We start from the raw sequence: 19,651 nt of genomic DNA on the forward strand, positions 1-19,651 counted from the left end.
AAGGAGGCGATCACCTCCCTCTGCTTGTGCCAGGACGCTCACGTCTGGCCTGAGCTACTTCCCTGACACCCTGCTTCTTCCTCCTGGACTCGCGCCACCTCATTGACCTACTCCTGCCAGGAGGAGGGGCATGAGTGGCGACTGAGTCCCGCTGGCCCTGTCTACGATCCTCGGAACGAGACGGGCCAGGACCCCCAGGCTGCCTGGGAGTGGGCCTGGACCGGCGCGGTATACAAGATCTATATGCCACTGAGCGCGCCTTCGCCTCCCTGAACCTTCCGACCACCGCCTCAACGGAGGCCCCAAAAAATTCAGAGGGCGAAACCGGGGCATCGAGAAGAAAAGTCTTCTCTTTCTCCCTGATGCCTGCCAAGTTCACCCACAGATGCCTCTCCGTGGCCACCATTGCCGCCAACGATCGTCCGATCGCGGCCGCCGTCTGTTTGGTGGCCAGGAGAGCCAGGTCTGTGGTGCAGCGCAACTCAGCCACCGCGTCTGGGGTTAAACCCTGACCCTGGTCCAGGTCCCTCAGCAGGTCAGCCTGGTACACCTGCAACACAGCCATTGTGTGCAGCGCAGCACCAGCCTGACCTACCGCCGCGTATGCCCTGCCATTTAGACGAGATGTGGTCTGAAGTCTGGATGGCAGGGTTGGAGCTCTTAGTGTCGGTGTCTCCTCTTGTGAGAGATGCAATGTCACCTCAACGGGAGGCATCGACACATACCCGTGCTCTCGCATTCCCTCCACATTAGAATAGTTGTAATGTTGGAAGCGGTGAATGCGATAAGAGTACGGGTTCTTCCATGCCTTCACGACCTCTGCGTGGAGGTCGGGAAGGAATGGAAGGCTCACCGGGGTTGGTGGGGTGTGGCCAGAGAGAAAGCGCTCATCAAGCCTTCCGCGAGCGGCTTCCCCTTGACGCGCTGCCGTGACATCACCTCCACCAACTCCGCAGGAGGGCTGGGCAGATTCAGCCATTTCAGTATCTTCACCTGCTTCATTCCCCACCCTGCTCATCCAGGCTCGAAGCCAATAGAGCACTGGCTGTTGGACCAGAGGATGCTTCAGAGAGCACATCCCCACCCAACAGCACGTTCTCATCACCCTCCGATGAGTTTGAGAGATTCACTCCTCTCTCAAACTCATCGGTGAGCTCCCTCTGAGATCCCCATGATCTGAGTCTCCTTTCGGCCTCGAAACTGTCCCTCTTCCCTTGAGAAAAAAGACAGACGAGAACGGAGCGTTCTCATTGAGAAACGCTCACAGTCCACGCACTCTGTCCCGGACAGAGTGCGCGGACTGCTCTTCTCAAAGAGTGTTTTGTCTGCTCTTCACCCAGACAAAGCACGCAAAGGTCGTGAGTGTCACCAGGTGTGAGAAACCTCTCACATGGGTCTGCACACTTCCTACAGTGCTTGTTTGCCATAGTTTCGTTTTACTCACAGTGTCAGTGAAACAGTCCCTGAAGACGAAAAGAGGATGACATGTTCTCTAGGCGCCCTTTTATACTTCCTGGTCGCGCTAGAGCATGACGTCATGGCTGACGCCGGCCAATACGATTGTCGTGATTATACAGTGTTTCAGTCATCAGTCACGCTGAGGCATTAACGCATGATAGTCTTTCACGTCTATTGCGATCTCAAAATTCCGGCCAGTTGATAATACCTAGAATATCAAAATCGACTGCTGGCGGTAGATCCTTTTCCTATTTAGCACCAAAACTTTGGAACAATCTTCCTAACATTGTCTGGGAGGCAGACACACTCTATGGGCCCTATTTTAACGATCTGAAACGCAAGTATCAAACGCGAAATGAAAGTAACTTTGTGGGCGGATCTCGACGCAAATCTAAAATGGGTTGGTCTGAAGTAGCTACATTACTCATAGGTGTGGTTTGGGCGTAACGTGAAATAAACCAATCAGAGCATCATCTCCCATTCCCTTTAAAAGCAGGCGCGCTTGTTCCATAGCGGATTGCTATTATAACGGATTTGCCAGACGCAAGCCAGGAGTAGTTCACAGCTGAGGAGACCAACGTTCTCGTCAGGGCCGTAAAAGACAGAGAAGTGACATTGTATGGGAACGGGAGAAACACACCCAAATTAGCTTCGGTTAAATAGGCGTATAATAATTTGGGTAAATGTGTAAGCTAGATTTATGCCTATTTTTTCACATCTTCATGGACACCACACAATGATTTCCCTCGTGTGGAATATTTTTCCTTGTAATTATTTATGGTTTGCAAAAATGGCAACTGCTGCGTTTGTGTAGATGAGAGAAGCAAAGTGTATGCGTGTTGTGCACACGCTACATTATGGCCAAGCATGCAGCCTTAAAATAGCATCTGAATAACGGACTTTAGACTAGGTTTTTCCTGGTCTGTGGCGGAATTGTTTTCTGGAACTGCAAAATAGCACCAGGGAACGTTTGCGCCAGAACACGCCTCCTCTTTTCGCTGAACCGCCCCCGGGAGCGCAAATTCATTCCCTAATTTACTGACGTGCGTCTGTGGAGGGAAAAGTCTGCTGTGCATCGGGTGCAAAATAGGAATGATAAATGGTGTACAAAGTCAATTGCGCTGGGTGCAAGATAGGGCCCTATCAGTTCAAATCTAGACTAAAAACACATTTCTTTGGCCTAGCATACACAACACATTATAGACTTCTATAATTCAATGTTAGGCTGCATAGTTTAGGTCAGCCGGAACCGGGAACACTCCCCATAAATCCTGAAGTGCTTGTTACATCATAAGAAGGATGATATTAGTAATATTAGTCTCTCTGTTTATCCGTGGTTTACCACAGTCCGTCGGATCCAGGCCGTATCAAGATCTGATGAAGGACCTGTGCTTGGACACGATGACAACGCAGTCCTGAAGTGTCAACCAGTCCCTCCCGTGAAGGCCTCCTTCCCTTCCCATTACCTCAGTACAGATAAAATGTTGTCGGGATAATTCCGATAATTTAATAACTAATGATCTTCGCAACGGAAGTGAATCAATCAATCAACACTAACTTTAGCTGGACAATAACTTTATCCTAGAGCTGTTGTAAAGCCTAAACAATATGTTACGGTAATTTCCTATTATCACTGTAAACTGCTTTGAAACAATCCATATTGTTAAAAGCGCTATATAAATGAAGGTGACTTGACTTGAGTCTGCTAAACTATAATTACTAAAACTAAAACTGAAACTAAATACTGTATATAAAAACTAAATAGAAATGTGTTCACAAATAAAAACTAAACTAAAACTAACAAAACCATTAATGAAACTAACTAAAACTAAACTGAAATGTATAGGAAATTTGAAAATGATATTAAAATAAAAACTAATTTAAAAAAGCACAACTATAATAACCTTGATTCTCATAAATAAACAATGTTCACAAAAACTTTTGAAAGAACAGCAATACTGGGTTATTAAATAATTTTTGCATATGACCATAAAGATAGCATTTCTCGTGTTTTATCAATGCTCAGTAGTCACTCTTTGAGTCAGGCAAGTATAAAGACAGTTTCCCGGTGCTCTTGTGTGTTGGTATATTAGAGCTAATTCTCCACAAAACTCTCAGTTAGGGTGAGGTTGTATATGCACATTTGAACACACTAAATTGAAGCAGAAATGTCATTTTGTACAAAAATGGTTCGATATGCATAAAGTATGCATGCAAAATATCAGCAAGAACTCTTAAAACACAGCTCTGGTGATGCCACTGTATTTTAGGATAAAGTCCTAAACTGCCAATATCATGTTTCTTCACTGTAATGCATAGAAACATGGGAAAATGAGAAGCCCCAGTGGAAGCATCCTTAAAAACACACAAAGGCATTACATGCTGGAATGGTTTGATTTATTGACCTCAAAAGAACAGAATACATGGACGACACTTTTAAACGTACATTTAAAACCCCATGTGGTAGAGATAAACAGTAGTGTGTCTCTCATGAAAACACAAGTCATTGCAGTCACATGAAAACAGTACATAAGTTACATTTGCACACTAAATCACAACATATACTGCATAATTTAAAGGCAGAGGTGTGTTACTTCTGAACATGTAATCCTATTTCAGCACAGTCATGTTCTAAACTGATAATACCAGCATGTGAATTCTGCATCTAGTAGGAATATGCTCCTGCGAGACATACAACCTGAGTATTGACAAAATGGCAGTTGAGGACCTGATACTTCATGCTTGAGAGTCATGTCTTATTTGCATTTATAATTTCATTGTGATTCACATCCATCGATTTCAGTGAGAAACTTTCAAACTGAAATTGGCCACACATCATTAACCAATGCAAATAGGAATGTGAGTGGAGCAGAAAAGTCCCTCATGCATGAGGAACAACAACAGAAGTGCTTAGCAAAGTTGTTTACTTCTTATTACTACTTCTAGTGATGACACAGAAACAATGAGACAACCATCCTACAGCAAATGCAATGCAATACAAGTAATCTTCATTGGTTAGTGTTTGTTTAATCAAATGAAAGCATTTAAAAGTTGTAAACCAACTGGGTTTTAACTATAATAATCTAATTGTTTTTAAAGACTATAACAAGCTTGATATGTTGGAGTGTTGATAAGAATTCTTTGTCTGCCATCTAGTGTTGGACATGCCATCAACAGTAAGAAACCAAGATTTCATCATTTGAAAAGTGGCACATGAAAATTCCCAAAGTTTTCATGTAACTCAAATAGATGTATCTGCTATGCCTAATGTGTGAACATAGAAAATATAAAAGAAATTACATAGAATAGAGGCAATTAAATGCTGTTTAATTACATACATTTACATATATCTAATTCGAGTTATGATTATTTTAGGCAGAAACAGCTCTTTGGAAAATTAAAAATCATTAAGACAAAATCAAAAAGTGCTGGTAGAGTCGTAAAGGTCTGTAAATGTTGGCTTTATTCCTAAGGCAGCACAATACAAAGCTATTTTTGTACTGTAAAAGACAGTTAAGGATATAATAAATTAATGTTACAGATACATCCTAACACAATTTGTTCACTTTGTCTTCCAACTATCCCCCACATTTCAGTTGGCCTTGCTTAAAAGGTGCAACAACAAAAGCCTAAAACAGGTAAAACGATCAATTCAAACACATTTCAAATAGTGCAGGTGCTGTTTGCTTTAGAACAAATACAAATATCTCCTCTGAGCAGATGTGAAAACATCATGTATTCTGTTCAGAATATGTCTCCACTTCATCTTCATGAATAATACTGACATACTGATCACTGTATTACAATACTGTATTACAATATTAACTCTGTATTACAATACTGTGAACCAGTCATTGGTTTTAACTCTATATCTATCGCCCCTCAACTGCAGTCTTGGAGGTCTCAAATGCAGATCCAGAGGAGATTCTGAAAGAAACACAAAGAAAACAATGGTGTCCAAATAAAGGTATATTAAAAATACTTTCTAAATTGAGTTTATTTGGATGAAAGCCTGACTTTTGAGATGGAATTGACTTTTGAGATGAGCAGCGTCACCAGTAATTGAGTTTCATTTATAAAACAAATGTTTTCATCAAGGCAGCAAATGCTCATTTGTCACCATCAACCTTCATGCATTTCTCTGGAAATCAATAAGACATCTGACATTTTTTATAAGCAGATTTATAAGCATGTCTGATGACTGAAGGAAGAAAACCTTCAAACTTTTCCAAAAACATGAGATATTTGTTTGACAATCTGTGTGCAAAAATCATAGCAAACAGCAGATGTCGCCACATACAAAGATTTTGAGGGCAAGAACTTAAGGAAAAAGAAAGCAGACCCAGCAAGCAAAGCAGACCCAGCCCCTTCTGAATAAAACGAGCACAGCCAATCAAATAGTAGTATTGTTCAAAGCAGTGGGCGGGTGGCTAAGGCAAGGAAAACAGGCAAGACACAAGCTCTTGAACATCCTCAATTATTAAATCACTCTGACCATCCATAAGTATTCATACTAGCATTCAGTATAAGAGCTGGGGCTGGTGCTAGCAGTGCACTCACCTGGGTCAGAGGGAAATCCTTTAGAGAGCAATCTCAGGGAGCATCGGAGGGAGTGGGGAGATCAACACACACTGGCTGTCCGTTTGAACGGAGGGGAAGAGTTTTTAAATATTTAGCAACTCAAACGCACTACTTATAAAAGCGCCGTATTTTATTAAGCCCATCTCAAAATACTTAAACCGGTATTCAATATATGCACTTAAGGCTCATAATCTTATTGGATTTCTATTATGAAGTGCACAGGTCTAGTGTCACATGACAATAATAGGGAAAAAAGGTTGTTGCTTGCACTGCAGTGAAGTCTGATGCAAAATGTTCTACAAAGCTAGTAGTTCACAAAATAATGAAAACCAAAGCATTAATGCCAGCCCAACACCAGAGATGTTTGTGTATTTTTTTGTGTACATTTGCACATGAAATGCACATAAAATTGATAATCGGCTCATTGTCAGTTCAAGCTCAATTTATCTGAATGTATGTGTTTATCATTTAAAAGATATGACAGGTCTATTTGTGTTAAAAATAAGGCAGTGGGAGTCAGCGAGTCTGTGTACGAAACCTGAAAAATAATATTCAATGCCTATGACATGCCACAATTCATGTTTTTGTGTGTGCTTTGTTGGTTGGTTGAAAAAATAAAAATGCTGTTTGATTGAGCAGTTAAAGTAAATAACATTTACAGTGTTACTGTTCACTAAAACTAAAATGATTAAAAATAATATGTGTTAACTGAAATGGGGTTATAAATAAAATAAAATATAAATATTAAATAAATTAAAATTAAAATGGAAATGACAAATGTTGCCTTGGCAACTAAGTTGAAGTACAAACATTACTAAAACTAAAATTAATTAAAGATAAACTGAAATATAAAAAAAAATCGATATATATATTTTTTTTAAATTACAAAAGCACATAACAAATTACTAAAATATAAAATAAAAGCTATTAATTTAAAATGTTAATAAATAGTATAATAGTATATAAATAATATTAAAAAAAACACTGAACATTCATAAATATCCAACTTTTTAACTGATGCCATTTCTAGTGACAATGCTTCTGTCTAAAGTTCATTTAAATCTGTTGTGATGTGTTGCTATATATTCTAGTCTTTTAAGCTGGTTTGAAATGTTCCCACTTAAGAGTTAAAACACATGGACTAACTGAGCAGCAAGGCAGCTGCCTTTGATTTCGGATACAGCAGGTTCTTTTTGGGCTGTATCACAGTTTGCAACTACTATACACACAAAAATAGAGTAAATAGATGCAAGAAAGTGTGTAAAAGCAGAGGAGTGAGGGTAATTTTGCATGACTACTGATTTGAGTGTTCATTGGTACAGTTTACTAGTCTCTAAAATGTCAGACATGAATTTCAGTTAGCTAAAATGTCAAATGACTCATTTTTATCTGATTGTGAGATTGTATGATAATTTGACTTCACAATGTAGCAAACTATACCAGTGAACCCAGCCAGCGGCTGTCAAAGTTTGATATTTGAATAGAGGAGAGTTTTGTTAGAGTTGAGAGCCCAGATGGATGGCAGACAGGAGGGCAGTGATGAGTTGATGAGTAACTGTGTACCTGGTGCCCTGGATCTGCTCCAACTCTGAAGCCAGTCTTGTGCTGTGCTCCTGCTCCTCCTGCAGACGTCTGTGCAGTGAGCGAAGCTCCTGCTGAGCTTCCACCTTTATGTCGTTGGCGACTACTACTGCTGTCTGGAGGTCTGCCTGGAAACGCCGCCACTCCTCTGTCTCATCCTGAAAGTGCACACACACATGAATTTTTAGTCATGTAGAGCGGAAAGTGTTTTGGCCTTCTCATGAGCTCATGGGGCTGGTCAAGGAAATGTCATTTTCAATCACTACGACCGATGGGCACTGACATGGTAGACTGCAATACAGCTTGCATTTGCACCTCCAAGTTCTGTTCAGATTGAAGATATTTTTCTTGAATTATATAAACTGACTATACACTGTCAAACATGCCTGATTATGATGTAGTTCATTACAAAAAGAAGAAAGTGCAAGAAAAACAGATAAACAATTCCACCTTCATCTGTTTATTCATGGCCTTAATCTGTTTCTCCAGCTCAGCCTTGTTTTCTTCCAGCCTCTTGATCTGATCTGAAAAATAAGGACAAATAAAATAATTAAAATAATTATTCACAAAAATTATAGATACACTTCAGTTCAAAAATTTTGAGTCATTAAGCTTCTTTTTTTTTTCTTTTTTTTTGAGATTCATATTTTTATTCAACAAGTATACTCAATTTATGATTTAAGAAGTCACAGAAAATGCATTTATAATGTTACAAAAGATTTCTATTGCAAAGAAATGCTGTTCTTTTTAACCTAACACCAAACAATCCTGAAGAAAATGTATTACAAATGTAAATGTAAAGTATTAAGCAGCCCAACTGTTTTCAACATTGATAATAATAAGAACTGCTTCTTGAGAACCAAATCAGCATATTAGAATGATTTATGAAGGACATTTCAGAAGGATTTCTGAAAATTCAGCTTTGCAATCACAGGAATAAATCATTATATAAATACAAATATTTTTAATTGCAGTAATATTTCATAGTCGTACTGTTTTTTTTTCCAAATAATTGCGGAGACTTTTTCCAAAAACACTTTTGATGGCTTCAGATAGCAGATATGGTATAATATGGAAGCAGCAGCTTGCTTTCCACTACCAATTAGATTTCTACCATTTGTTAAGAACTATACATAGCTAAAAAAGATTTTCGGAACATTAATTACATTAATTTCAGAACAATTAAAGAAATTTTTCCCAAAAAACGTCATTACTGTGATATATTCCAGACATGTTTTGTTTCTTCTTCTTTTTTTTTATAATTTTTTTTTTAGTTTTCTTTTCTTTTCTTTCTTTTTTATTATTAAAGTCAATTATATTTGGATTTGGTTGTAAACTATGACACGAACATGTACTTTAAAGTTTGGGCTAAAAGCCACAGAGTCTTAAAATATAAATACTATTTAGTATATATAACTAAGGGTCATAAAAAGAAGCGATTTGAAGTCATTTAGTTCATTGCAGCTGGACAGGCATGGACTGAGGCTGCAATAAAACTATAATCTGCACCATGAAATGTCTTCCCTCCTGCTTAAAGAGGAAAAGAGAGGAAGGCAGACGAGCTCACAGAGCAGATGAATGATGCAGTTTGGCAAAGATTTAAGATGGCGTATTAAAAAGCTCAGTGTCTCAATCTATTCAGGCTGCCAGGTCCAATCAATGTGTTCTACTAATTACAGCAGACTCTAGCCATTGAGCGTAGGCCAGATGATGCAGTATATTTAGCATTGGCTGAGGGATAGCAGTTAAGCATACACATGACATGACATGACATGACATGACATGACATGACATGACATGACACAGCATAATCCTTTGGCAAGGAGGTACACTGAGAGTCAGAGATGGACAGGGAGACAGATAATGGTCATACTCTCAAGGTCCAGGATGGTCTGATTGGTGTGCAGACTAACTGCCCGTTGCTGCTCCACCTGGTCCTCCAACTCAAAGATGGTCTCTTTCAGGTCCTTGATCCGGTTCTCAGAATCTTTGCACTTCTCCTTTAGAGCGAGCATGTTGGCTTTATGATCTTGTTCCTGTTTCTCCACCTTTTCCAGCAGCTGTTGCCTGTCTGCCTCCGCCTGTACATACAGACACATACATGCCTCAAAAACACTGTTACTATTTTTTAACACTGTAGTGCAGCTATTCAGGGATCATATATCTTATTTATTAAGGCCCTTCGATGCAATGACGGATGCAATGATTTAACTGTGCCAGCCCTGCACACAGACTGCAGTCTTTGGCCTTTGACTAATCAAATCACAAGTATAGAGTTTATTGGCAAAACCTAATTACAAAACAAAATATTTTTTAAAACACTTGATATGGATTTGAAGAACTAAAAACAAGATAATCAGAGCTGAGGGTTTGCGTCATTACTGCCCATCCCAGATTTCCTATTGTATTTGGCCAAATACTCCTCTGATTTGTAGGAATTTTATGCTATTTTAAGACGCATAAAAACATAAATAAAATAAGTGAAGTTGATTGTTTGGTTTATTTATGTTTAGGTCTACACTACTCTTGAAATGTTTGGAGTCAGTAAGTTTTTATTTATTGAAAGAAATGTTTACTTTCAGCAAGAATGCAATAAATGTATCAAAAATAACAGTAAAAACATTTATAATGTTACAAAGTATTTGTATTTCAAATACTACGCTGTTCTTTTGAACTTTCTATTCATCATGGAATCATGAAAAAAAATCATGGTTCCCACAAAAATATTAAGCAGCACTACTATTTTCTACTGTTAAGGAAATGTTTCTTGAACACCAAATTAACATTTTAGAATGAAGGATCACGTGACACTGAAGACTGGAGAAATGGCTGCTGAAAATTCAGCTTTGCCATGACATAAATAAATTACATTTTAAAATACAAGATCACTTAATTCATCCATCCAACAAGATTTTTAAACAAATTCCTCACCACAGACTGAATAATCACAGTCTTAAAATGTGTAGTTTTGCACATTTTAATGTAGTAGTAACAAGTACCTAAATTATCCTCCTAAACTTAACATCTGAAAATGTTTAGATCAGACAGCAGAAAACAATATGGCTCCAGTGTTGCATACTAATTAATTGAAAATTAGATCACTATTCTGTATAGAGCAGAACAGCTCAGCTCTTTTTTCAGAGCCTTGTGCACAGAGAATTGCTCCGTGTGCTCTGAGAAGAGCATGGCATCCTAAAGCTCTGTCTTATGGCAACTCCCTGGATGACATCCGGACTTAGGGTGTATGTATTTGTCTCACTTACAGTGGTTAAGTCATAGACAAAATCAAAGTTAATTTTGCATTTAGAGGTGCACTGGTTCAAGTGACAGCCATGAGGTGCCAGTGATGTTCATGTTCTTGTGGGTTTATAATGGTCCTGTCTGTGTATAATTATATTTTAAAGGATGAGGTACACCCCTAAACTACATGACTACAACATTTACAAGTGCAAACTAGGGAGCAACAAAAGTTTGCCTTTCAATATTTACGTAGACTCTCTAATTTTCTGGTGCTCCGTGCAGAATATGAAAAAATATATATTCTCTGTGATTGGATGTAATACAACTTCTGTATATGTGGTGATATTTTTTATAGGTTACTGCATTTCTTTTTGACATTAAGAGTGAACTAGAGAGCTGACAGAACACCCAGACAGAGGTAGTTGTACTTTTAAAATTAATATACCATATAAATTTTCCCCAAAGGGTACAATACATTTTCTTGAAGGCAGAAAGGTCTACAAAGCTTTCTATGTTTTCCAAGACTGTTGTCCAAAACTATCATTACAAAAATAGGACTCTCAAGTAGCTAAAAAAAAAAAAGAAAAAAAAAAAAGAGTATGTCAAAAAAGAGTTATGGTTGATTTGGCACTAATTACCTCTGAGATGATGATAGTCATAATACAAGCCAATTGGACAAAGAATTCATCCATTTCCAACACCAAGACTATTTTCACTACATTATGAACCTAAAATTCCTAAAATGCCTTAAAATGATCTCAAACAGTTTGCATCTCTAAAAAAAATATTGACTGTGTGCATCTAAGCCTGTGAAGTGTAAATGATGCAAATCTTCCCAAGAAGCATAGCCAGAGCTTTGGAACTGGTTTATGAAATGTCCTTGACTGAGGAATCTGAGCATTTATGAGATACAGAATGAGATATGGGTAATGTGTCTCATCTACATTTTGTTTTTTTGGCTGACAGGAAATGGATGCAGGACATTCAAAATGCAGTGGAAATGCATTGAGATAACAAGGCCAAGGCGGACCAGAAAAAAAAAAAATCATGAATATTGAATATGATACTAACTTAGTGTTCTTGATAAAGTTAAAAGTTAAAACACAAAATGCCACAAGGTGCTGGAACTGTCGGTTTGTGTATACCAGGGCTGTCCACCTTTCAGCAGTTTAGCTCCATCCCTAATTATACACACCTGAATCATCTAATTAATGTCTGTGTCCAAAATCACCTCTATACCCTAATATAGTCAAGTCAAGTCACCTTTATTTATATAGCACTTAATACAATACAGATTGTTTCAAAGCAGCTTTGCAGTGATAACAGGAAAATGATTCAATGATGTAAATGATGCAAGTCTTTTAGCAGACTATATTAGTGAAGTAATGTAGGCAATAGTGAATGAAGCAATTTCTGATACAGCTGTCTTCAGGATCACTACAAGCTTCTAGGCAGGTGTGTCGGAGCTAAATTCTGCAAGAAGGTGGCCCTCCGGGAACAGGATTATAATCCGTGGTGTATAATAGGGATGGGCATTTCAAGCAAAAATAATACTCGAAGATCGCTGGGTTTTATTCGATTATTATTCGAAAATCAGACAAGATTTTGACCACTTAATTAAGGGTGTATTCACACCAGGAAAGTCCGATAGTTCACTTGCTTTGGTCCGGACCAAATAAAATGTTTTTTTTTTTTTGGTACGGTTCGCTTTCACACTGCTCTTTTTGCAAGTGAACCAAAATTTGTAAACAAAACCACACGTGTGCTAAGGTCGTCCATTCATTGGACAAGGATTCTCAAGTAGGGAAATCAGGAAGTGCAAAAAAAAGGCTCAGCATGGAGATATTTCATACTGCAATATTTGTTCTTTTACTGATTTTGTGTTATGCTCTACAAACGCAATATGAAGAAACTAATGAGTATCATATGATACAATGTCATCATTCTATACAATGTTGTAATTCGGATTTTGAGAAGACGACAATGTGCTGCAAGATGGTTCCGTCAAGCATTTATGCGCGATTAGACTAAAGAGAACGCTCTGTATGTGAATGAATGAATGAATGAATGAAGTATTTATATAGCGCTTTCATATGTACTACTGTACACCCAAAGCGCTTTACAATCATATCAGGGAATCTCTCCTCAACCACCACCAGTGAATGTCCTGATGCACACACTCATTCATTCATTCCATTCCAATGATGCACACACGATGCGCAGAAAGACGCGCAACAGTATCGTGTGGCCAGACAGCGCGCCGGAATGGAATTCTCTTTCGCACTTGAACGAACAATAACACAAACCATTATGCCAAAATGTCCGTTGTGTTAAGTATCCTCATAAGAGCATAAGAGCAGTGAAATAATTAAATGAACGTAAAGGCGCAGTGCTTTCTTGCAATTGGGTCGGTTCATGTTCACATCGTAAACGAACCGTACCAGAGTTCGTTTAAAACCGTACCGAGACCACCTCTTCAGCTGGGTCTCGGTTCGATTGTTTGGTCCGCACCCGAGTTCGATTGCTGTATTCACACCTGCCCAAAAGGTCCGCATCAAGGGTGGAAACGAACTAGAGTTCGATTCAATCGAACCAAACAAGGCAGGTGTGAATACACCATAAGTTTTGTTTTGTAGAAAACCTTTCTTTAAAAAGTGAATTTCGTTTGGTATAAATTGTATCTTAATTTTAATCAATGTTTCATCAACCAATTGCCTGGATTTAATAAATATATCAGACAATATAATCAGGACACGGAGGCGCCATACCAATGAACCAAAACTCAGTGTATAAGCTACTTGCCTCAAAGACCTGAGAAATATATATATAGAAAGCTTGAAATGTCTACTTTTAAACAAAACAACTGAAAACGAAAAGAAATGGGCTACTCTCTGCTTAATGTAGGCTAATTCGTATGAAGTGTGCATTTCTCTCTAAAGGCACTTTCACTACTGCAAACATGGCGAGTCAGCATCATCAACTTCATCTTTGCAGCTGACGCAGAAAACACTAGTTTATTAATAAACAATTAAAATGTTTCATGCATAATCATTGCTTTTGCCAGTTCTTTGTGGCAAGCTTTATGCGTGCTAGGCAATATATTACGACAGTAACCTATTGTTTAGTATTCTCTCTCATATATATTTAACCCTCTGAGGTCTGAGCTGTTTTCTGGCCCTGGAGGTGTTCTGACATGCTCTGACATTTGTGTTTTTTTCTGTTACTAGTGACATTTTCATGGCTAAAGTCTAATTACACTGTATTCAGCACAAACTCTGCTACAATAATATATCAGCAGCATGTATGTAAAAGTTTGTAGTTTTGAGATAATGACATTTATGCGTGGTTTGTGAAAATACAAAAAAAAATTGTCACTGAAATAAGGCCATGAAACCCATACTGATTATTTCTTCACAAGACTTTTGAAAATTGTATGACATAGCCTAGAATATTTGCTCCAAAACTATGTGAAAATCACCCTGACTGCTCATTCAGATAAGACAATATATTGATTTAAAATTTCTAAGACGTGTTTTGTGTGACAAAGCCATATGCGAAGAGGCGTGATCATCTCATGAATATGTAAGCTTTTAACACCTGAGAAAGACAAAGACACTCCCCTAACTGCCCTATTAGGAGCGATCAGGCCCTGTCATTCAGAGCAACCTTGCACAAAGAATGAGGAGATTTAAAAAAAGAATGGCTTTTAGATTGTTTGGATTTATTTACAACACAACACAATCCAAAAATACACAACAAATGACAAAAGAGCACATTGAAAACAATGATCCAAAGACAGAGACCTTTGTGCCATTCCTAAAAACATTGTACATACCTTTCATTTCCAAGGTGTTTGATTTTCACTTTACCATGTTCATGTACAGAGACTAGAGTTCTCAACGGGCCTGAAAATTACAACCCGACCCGACCCGGCCCGTGGCTTTTAAAGCCCGGACCCGATGTAACCCGACACATCAACATGAATTATCTGACCGAACCCGGCCCGCGGCCCGACGCTGCGTTATATCCGTTATAAACGGATCAACGCATTTTTTTTCTTTTCTCATACACGTATTATCATGACCGCCAGACGGGAATTCAAATCAACCTTTAATGTTCACGCCCTTTAACAATACAAACAACTGAAACAATAAACTTTAAATATATTAATAGGCTATATAAATATGCCTTAAATAAAAATCTTCACACAATAATAAATAAAAAGAACTCAAACATGTACCCAGCCAGCGGGCGGGCTACTTTTCACACCACACAATTTTTGAAGAATTTTTAAACAAAATAGGCCTAGCCTACAAACATAATCGTATGCTTACTTTTATTTACTTTTCACCAACTCCATCTTCTTCTCCAGGCCAGGCTAAAGGCGTGCACGCAGCGGCGTCAGGTCTGCCTCCGCCCCTCTCCATGATGCACGTTACACGCAGTAGCCAGCCTTTCTTTACGGTGCGATGATTAATAAATGTTTTTTTTTTTTTTTTTCACTGAGCGGAAAAGATTAAGCCCGACGTCCAACCCGACCCGAGTCATTTGTTTATATTTTCGACCCGAACCCGGGGGTCCCGTCGGGTTTGTCGGGCCGACCCGACCCGTTGAGAACTCTAACAGAGACTCATGTGAATGTTGAAGTCAGCAGGACTCAGTTGCATCTGGTCCCTGAAAGAAAAAAAAAAAGAAAAAACTGTGAACATACTGATATCAAGAGAAACTATAGGGCTGCACGATTTTGGGAATAGATTTTAGATTTTTCTGGTTAAAATTTCTTTTTAAAATTCACAGAATACACACACACACACGTTTCCAACAATATATAATGAACACCAGGTTTGTTGTGCCTTGTAGGCATTAGGCTACGCACGCAGTGCTGCATAAAATAATAATAACAATAAATGAAATCTTCCAAAAGATTTCAAGAACAACTACGCTAGAGAAAAATATATTGATTATCATATGTTACTTCAAATGTTTCCATTCGTTATGATGATATGAAATGAGATAATAGTAAAAACATAAAGCCTAATGTTTGGTGCATTTTTCCTTTCAAACGCAATCGCGCTCCAAAATATGATACATTCAAACCCACAGCGCGCTCCAAAATATGATACATTCAAACGCCATCGCGCTCCAAAATATTAAACATTATGGTTATACATATCTATGTTTGAGCAGATATCCACAAACAGTATTTAACAGTAAACACGGGTCTAAATAGTATAATATTCACCATATATCTAGCAACAGTTCAACTGCAATGTGAAGTTTATGCAACAATACCATAAACTAATAAGTAAGAATTTCTTACCTTACATCTTTCTTGTCTTCAAATCGCGTTCTTCTTCTTCTGGGGGTAAATCCAATGTAAGCTCAGACGTGTCTTCCAAACTCGACGAAAAGCAGAGACTTGTGAAGTTTTTGGGTGTTTTGTGTTTGAGGTAACGAGGGCGTTCGCGTTCCATGTGGAGATTTGCATGTGAATCACGTTTGCGCGAGTGGGCGTGTCGAATTAAAAAGTAATTAGCAAGCGTTTGAGATACTGGACATCCTGTTGGTTTTATACAAATTACATAAACAGAGAATATTTGTTTTCGGTTTGAATCCGATCATTTAAAAGTACACACTTTTATAAATGTTTATAAAGGTAAATGGCTCATAAATGTGTGAGAAGTATTTGTTGAGTTTTGTTTCAGTTTATAGACGTGCTCAAGACGTCTAGACGTGCTCAAGAAAAAAAAGTTCACCGCGACAGAGAGGCAGAACGCACACCCTGTTTATTTTCTTTATTTTACAAAAGCACAATGTTTTGATTTGATTGTAAGTGGACACATACAAAAGTAGAAATATCACAGATTATTTTTTTATATTTCTTTTTTCTGTATAACCATAAATGACGGAGTAATTTAAGTTTATGTTGCTGCTATGTGAAAAAAATCCAGCAAAACGCGTCGGCGCGTTTCTCGACCTCAGAGGGTTAAGTTAGGGCTGGGCGATAAATCGGTTTTATCGATTAACTCGAATGTGTAGTTTACGTCGACTTGTTTGAATGAAAATCGGTTTTCTCTTTAACATCCGCCGATGCTCCCCTCTGGGCTCCCGTAGTTCCGAACGGGCTCAGCGTTTGCCATAGAGAGGCAGCACAAGTACACCCGCCAAAATGTACAAAATCGATATAAATCATAAATCGGAATTTTTGTGAAAAATCGTGGATTTTTTAGGCCATATCGCCCTAAATTAGCATATCGCAAATTTAAGGTAATAAAATTAATATAAATATGCGATTAAACTAATGGCTTAAATGAACTACTACTAGTCAACTAGAATAAAACTTAAGTCGTGCACGGGCAGCCCTACTTATTTCACATATTTTCTAACCAGATGTCACAAAGGGCATTCTGAGCGAGCGGTGCTCTGTGGACTGAGGCAGCGAAGCGCAATCTTCAGAAATGCGTTCTCCACTCTGGAGGAAATATTACCACTCTGATCACATGCTCTGGTGTGAGACAATGTGTATCTTCTTCTGTTGTCTGAGAGTTGATTGACATCTTTTAGATGTGTTATTGGCATCGCCACCCTCTGGTTACATGAACGTGTCACCACCACATTAGAACCGAAAACATGGGGATTTTTTTAAAGACAATAACAATCTATTCGATATTCTATGATAAAATCAACTAATCGAATATTCGAAAATCATGACTCATCCCTAGTGTATACTATATGATCACCTGTATTCATAGGACATTTTACAATTTGCATTACATTACGATATCCTAATTGCATACAAGCATTACCAAATTAAATAAACAAATAACTGGCCACTTAAAGATTATTTGAATTGTGTGATACCTGCAACTTTATATTATAAATTACCAGTGCTGTTCTATCCCTTATCTAGCGCACCCTCAGCACACTCCGTTTTACTGCGTACCTGCTGCAGTACTTGTCGTAGCTCCGTGCAGCTCAGCTCCAGCTTGTCTCTATCTTCATGCGCCGCTTTGAGCAGACTTTGCAACTCTGTGTTGTCACTGGCGCTCTGCACCGCCTTCAACTCTGCTACCTTCTGCCTCTCCACCTCAACCTGCGCCTTCAGACTGACATTCTCCACTCTCAAAGCCTCCGTGGCTAGCCGCTGTTCCTCGGTTTTCCTCACCGCCTCATCTTTAGCAACCTTCTCGCTATCCAGATGCCCTTGAAGAAGCTCTAATTCTTCACTTAAGCCCTTAACAGCAATTTGTGCCTCCTGATTCTCCTTTTCCAAAGCTCTAAGACTCCCTGTGAGCTGCTGCTGGATGTCAACCAGCTTCTCTCTTTCGAAGCGGGAGCTCTCCACTTGCTCAGCCAAACGCTGTTCAAGCTCTGCAACCCGAGAGGCACGTGAAGCCTCAGCTTCTTGACTTTGAGCTTGTTCTCTGAGCCTCTGGAGAAGGGACTCGTTCTGTTGCGCCAAGAGTTCTACACGCTCCCTTTGTTGCTGTAGGGAAGTCTGTAAGAGGCCCTTCTCCTCCGCCAGACGCTCATTTTCAGCTGTTAGCTCCTGGACAACCTGTTGCTGGTCAGCCAGCTCCTGTAGAGTGGCCTGTAGTTCTTCGGCTATACTGTGGTGACTCTCTTCCATCTTCTGGATGCGGTCTGTCAGGGACTCCACAGAGAGCTCCTTCACCACACCACTGGGCACCACACTCTTAATGCTGCTACTGACTGAGTCTGAAAGCGAGGGAATATTCTCAAACTCTGAGGAGTCTGAGGAGGGTAAAGGAGAACCTTTGATGTCACTACCAGATGAGCCAGAAGTTTTAAGGTGGCTTCCATCTGGTAAAACCCCATTAACTGAATGCTTGCTGGAGCTGGTGAGCAGTGTTGTAGTGCTCTCTAATGTAATAAGCTTCTGCTTCAAAGCCTGATTTTCTTCCCGCAAGGTGGCCAACTCACGCTGAAAACGTCCATTCTTCTCCCTTAGTTCCCCTACGAGCACCTGGATATCGCCAGGCTGTCCCGGTGTCTTTTCTATCTCTGAATTCCCCTCTGGTGTACCAGCCTCTGATGATGAATCCTTCCCTTTATGTCGTTGGAGCTCCGTCCGTAACTTACTGATCTCAAACTCTTTGGTTTTGGCCTCAGCCAGAAGCTCCCTCACCTGACTCTCCAGCAGGGTCTTATCCAAAACAACAGACTCTGCTTTGGTCTTGACAGAGCCACGAGAATGCTTGGCCAGCGCGGACAGGCTGGAGGTGCTGGCACTGCTGACCATCTTTTTGGCTGTAGAGCTTTTCTGCTGGTCACGCAATGAGAGACGTTCTCTGGAGATGCTTTGCGGGATCTCACGAGGAGCTGGGATCCCTGACTTTTTGGTTGACTGGACACCTGGGTAGAGAGGAAATAATGATGTTTTGTTAGTGTTGGATATCTTAGTCATAGTATAAGCTGTATAGTATAGTCATACTGTACAAAACTGTTTGAGAAATACAACCAACCAAAACCATTCCTCTGGGCGACTATATTTATTTTTTAACCTAATAAATGATAATATAAAAATGAATGATGTTTTCATATAAATTAAACAGCAATATGCTGAAACAACTAAAGCAACAACATTGTTGTGGTTAACCAGCTCCTGTCCACCAGACCAGAGATATTAGACAATGTGACCATTTTTCTCATTCCATTGTACAGACTGGCGTATCTGTGTGAGAGATCATTCATTTAGAGTGATGACAGGACAAAATGTGTTTTGTCTCGTCACATTCAAATGGCCACCAGGCACTGCTTCACTGCACTA

At 39.2% G+C, this 19,651-nt stretch overlaps 1 protein-coding gene across 7 annotated transcripts in view; it reads right to left on the minus strand.

Moving 5' to 3' along the window:
- Window positions 1-19,651, minus strand: part of specc1 (sperm antigen with calponin homology and coiled-coil domains 1) — a 188,496-nt gene that overhangs the window by 69,910 nt on the left and 98,935 nt on the right. For all 7 annotated transcript variants that reach the window (XM_082171392.1, XM_082171394.1, XM_082171396.1 and 4 more), the window contains 4 exons: window positions 17,804-19,236; window positions 9,494-9,701; window positions 8,071-8,144; window positions 7,603-7,778 (listed from right to left, as the gene is read on the minus strand). In XM_082171392.1, coding sequence (XP_082027518.1) covers window positions 7,603-7,778; window positions 8,071-8,144; window positions 9,494-9,701; window positions 17,804-19,236 — 1,891 coding nt within the window. The remainder of the gene's footprint in view (window positions 1-7,602; window positions 7,779-8,070; window positions 8,145-9,493; window positions 9,702-17,803; window positions 19,237-19,651) is intronic.

Source organism: Leuciscus leuciscus (assembly GCF_965113295.1).
Source record: "Leuciscus leuciscus genome assembly, chromosome: 5".
NCBI lineage: Eukaryota > Metazoa > Chordata > Actinopteri > Cypriniformes > Leuciscidae > Leuciscus > Leuciscus leuciscus.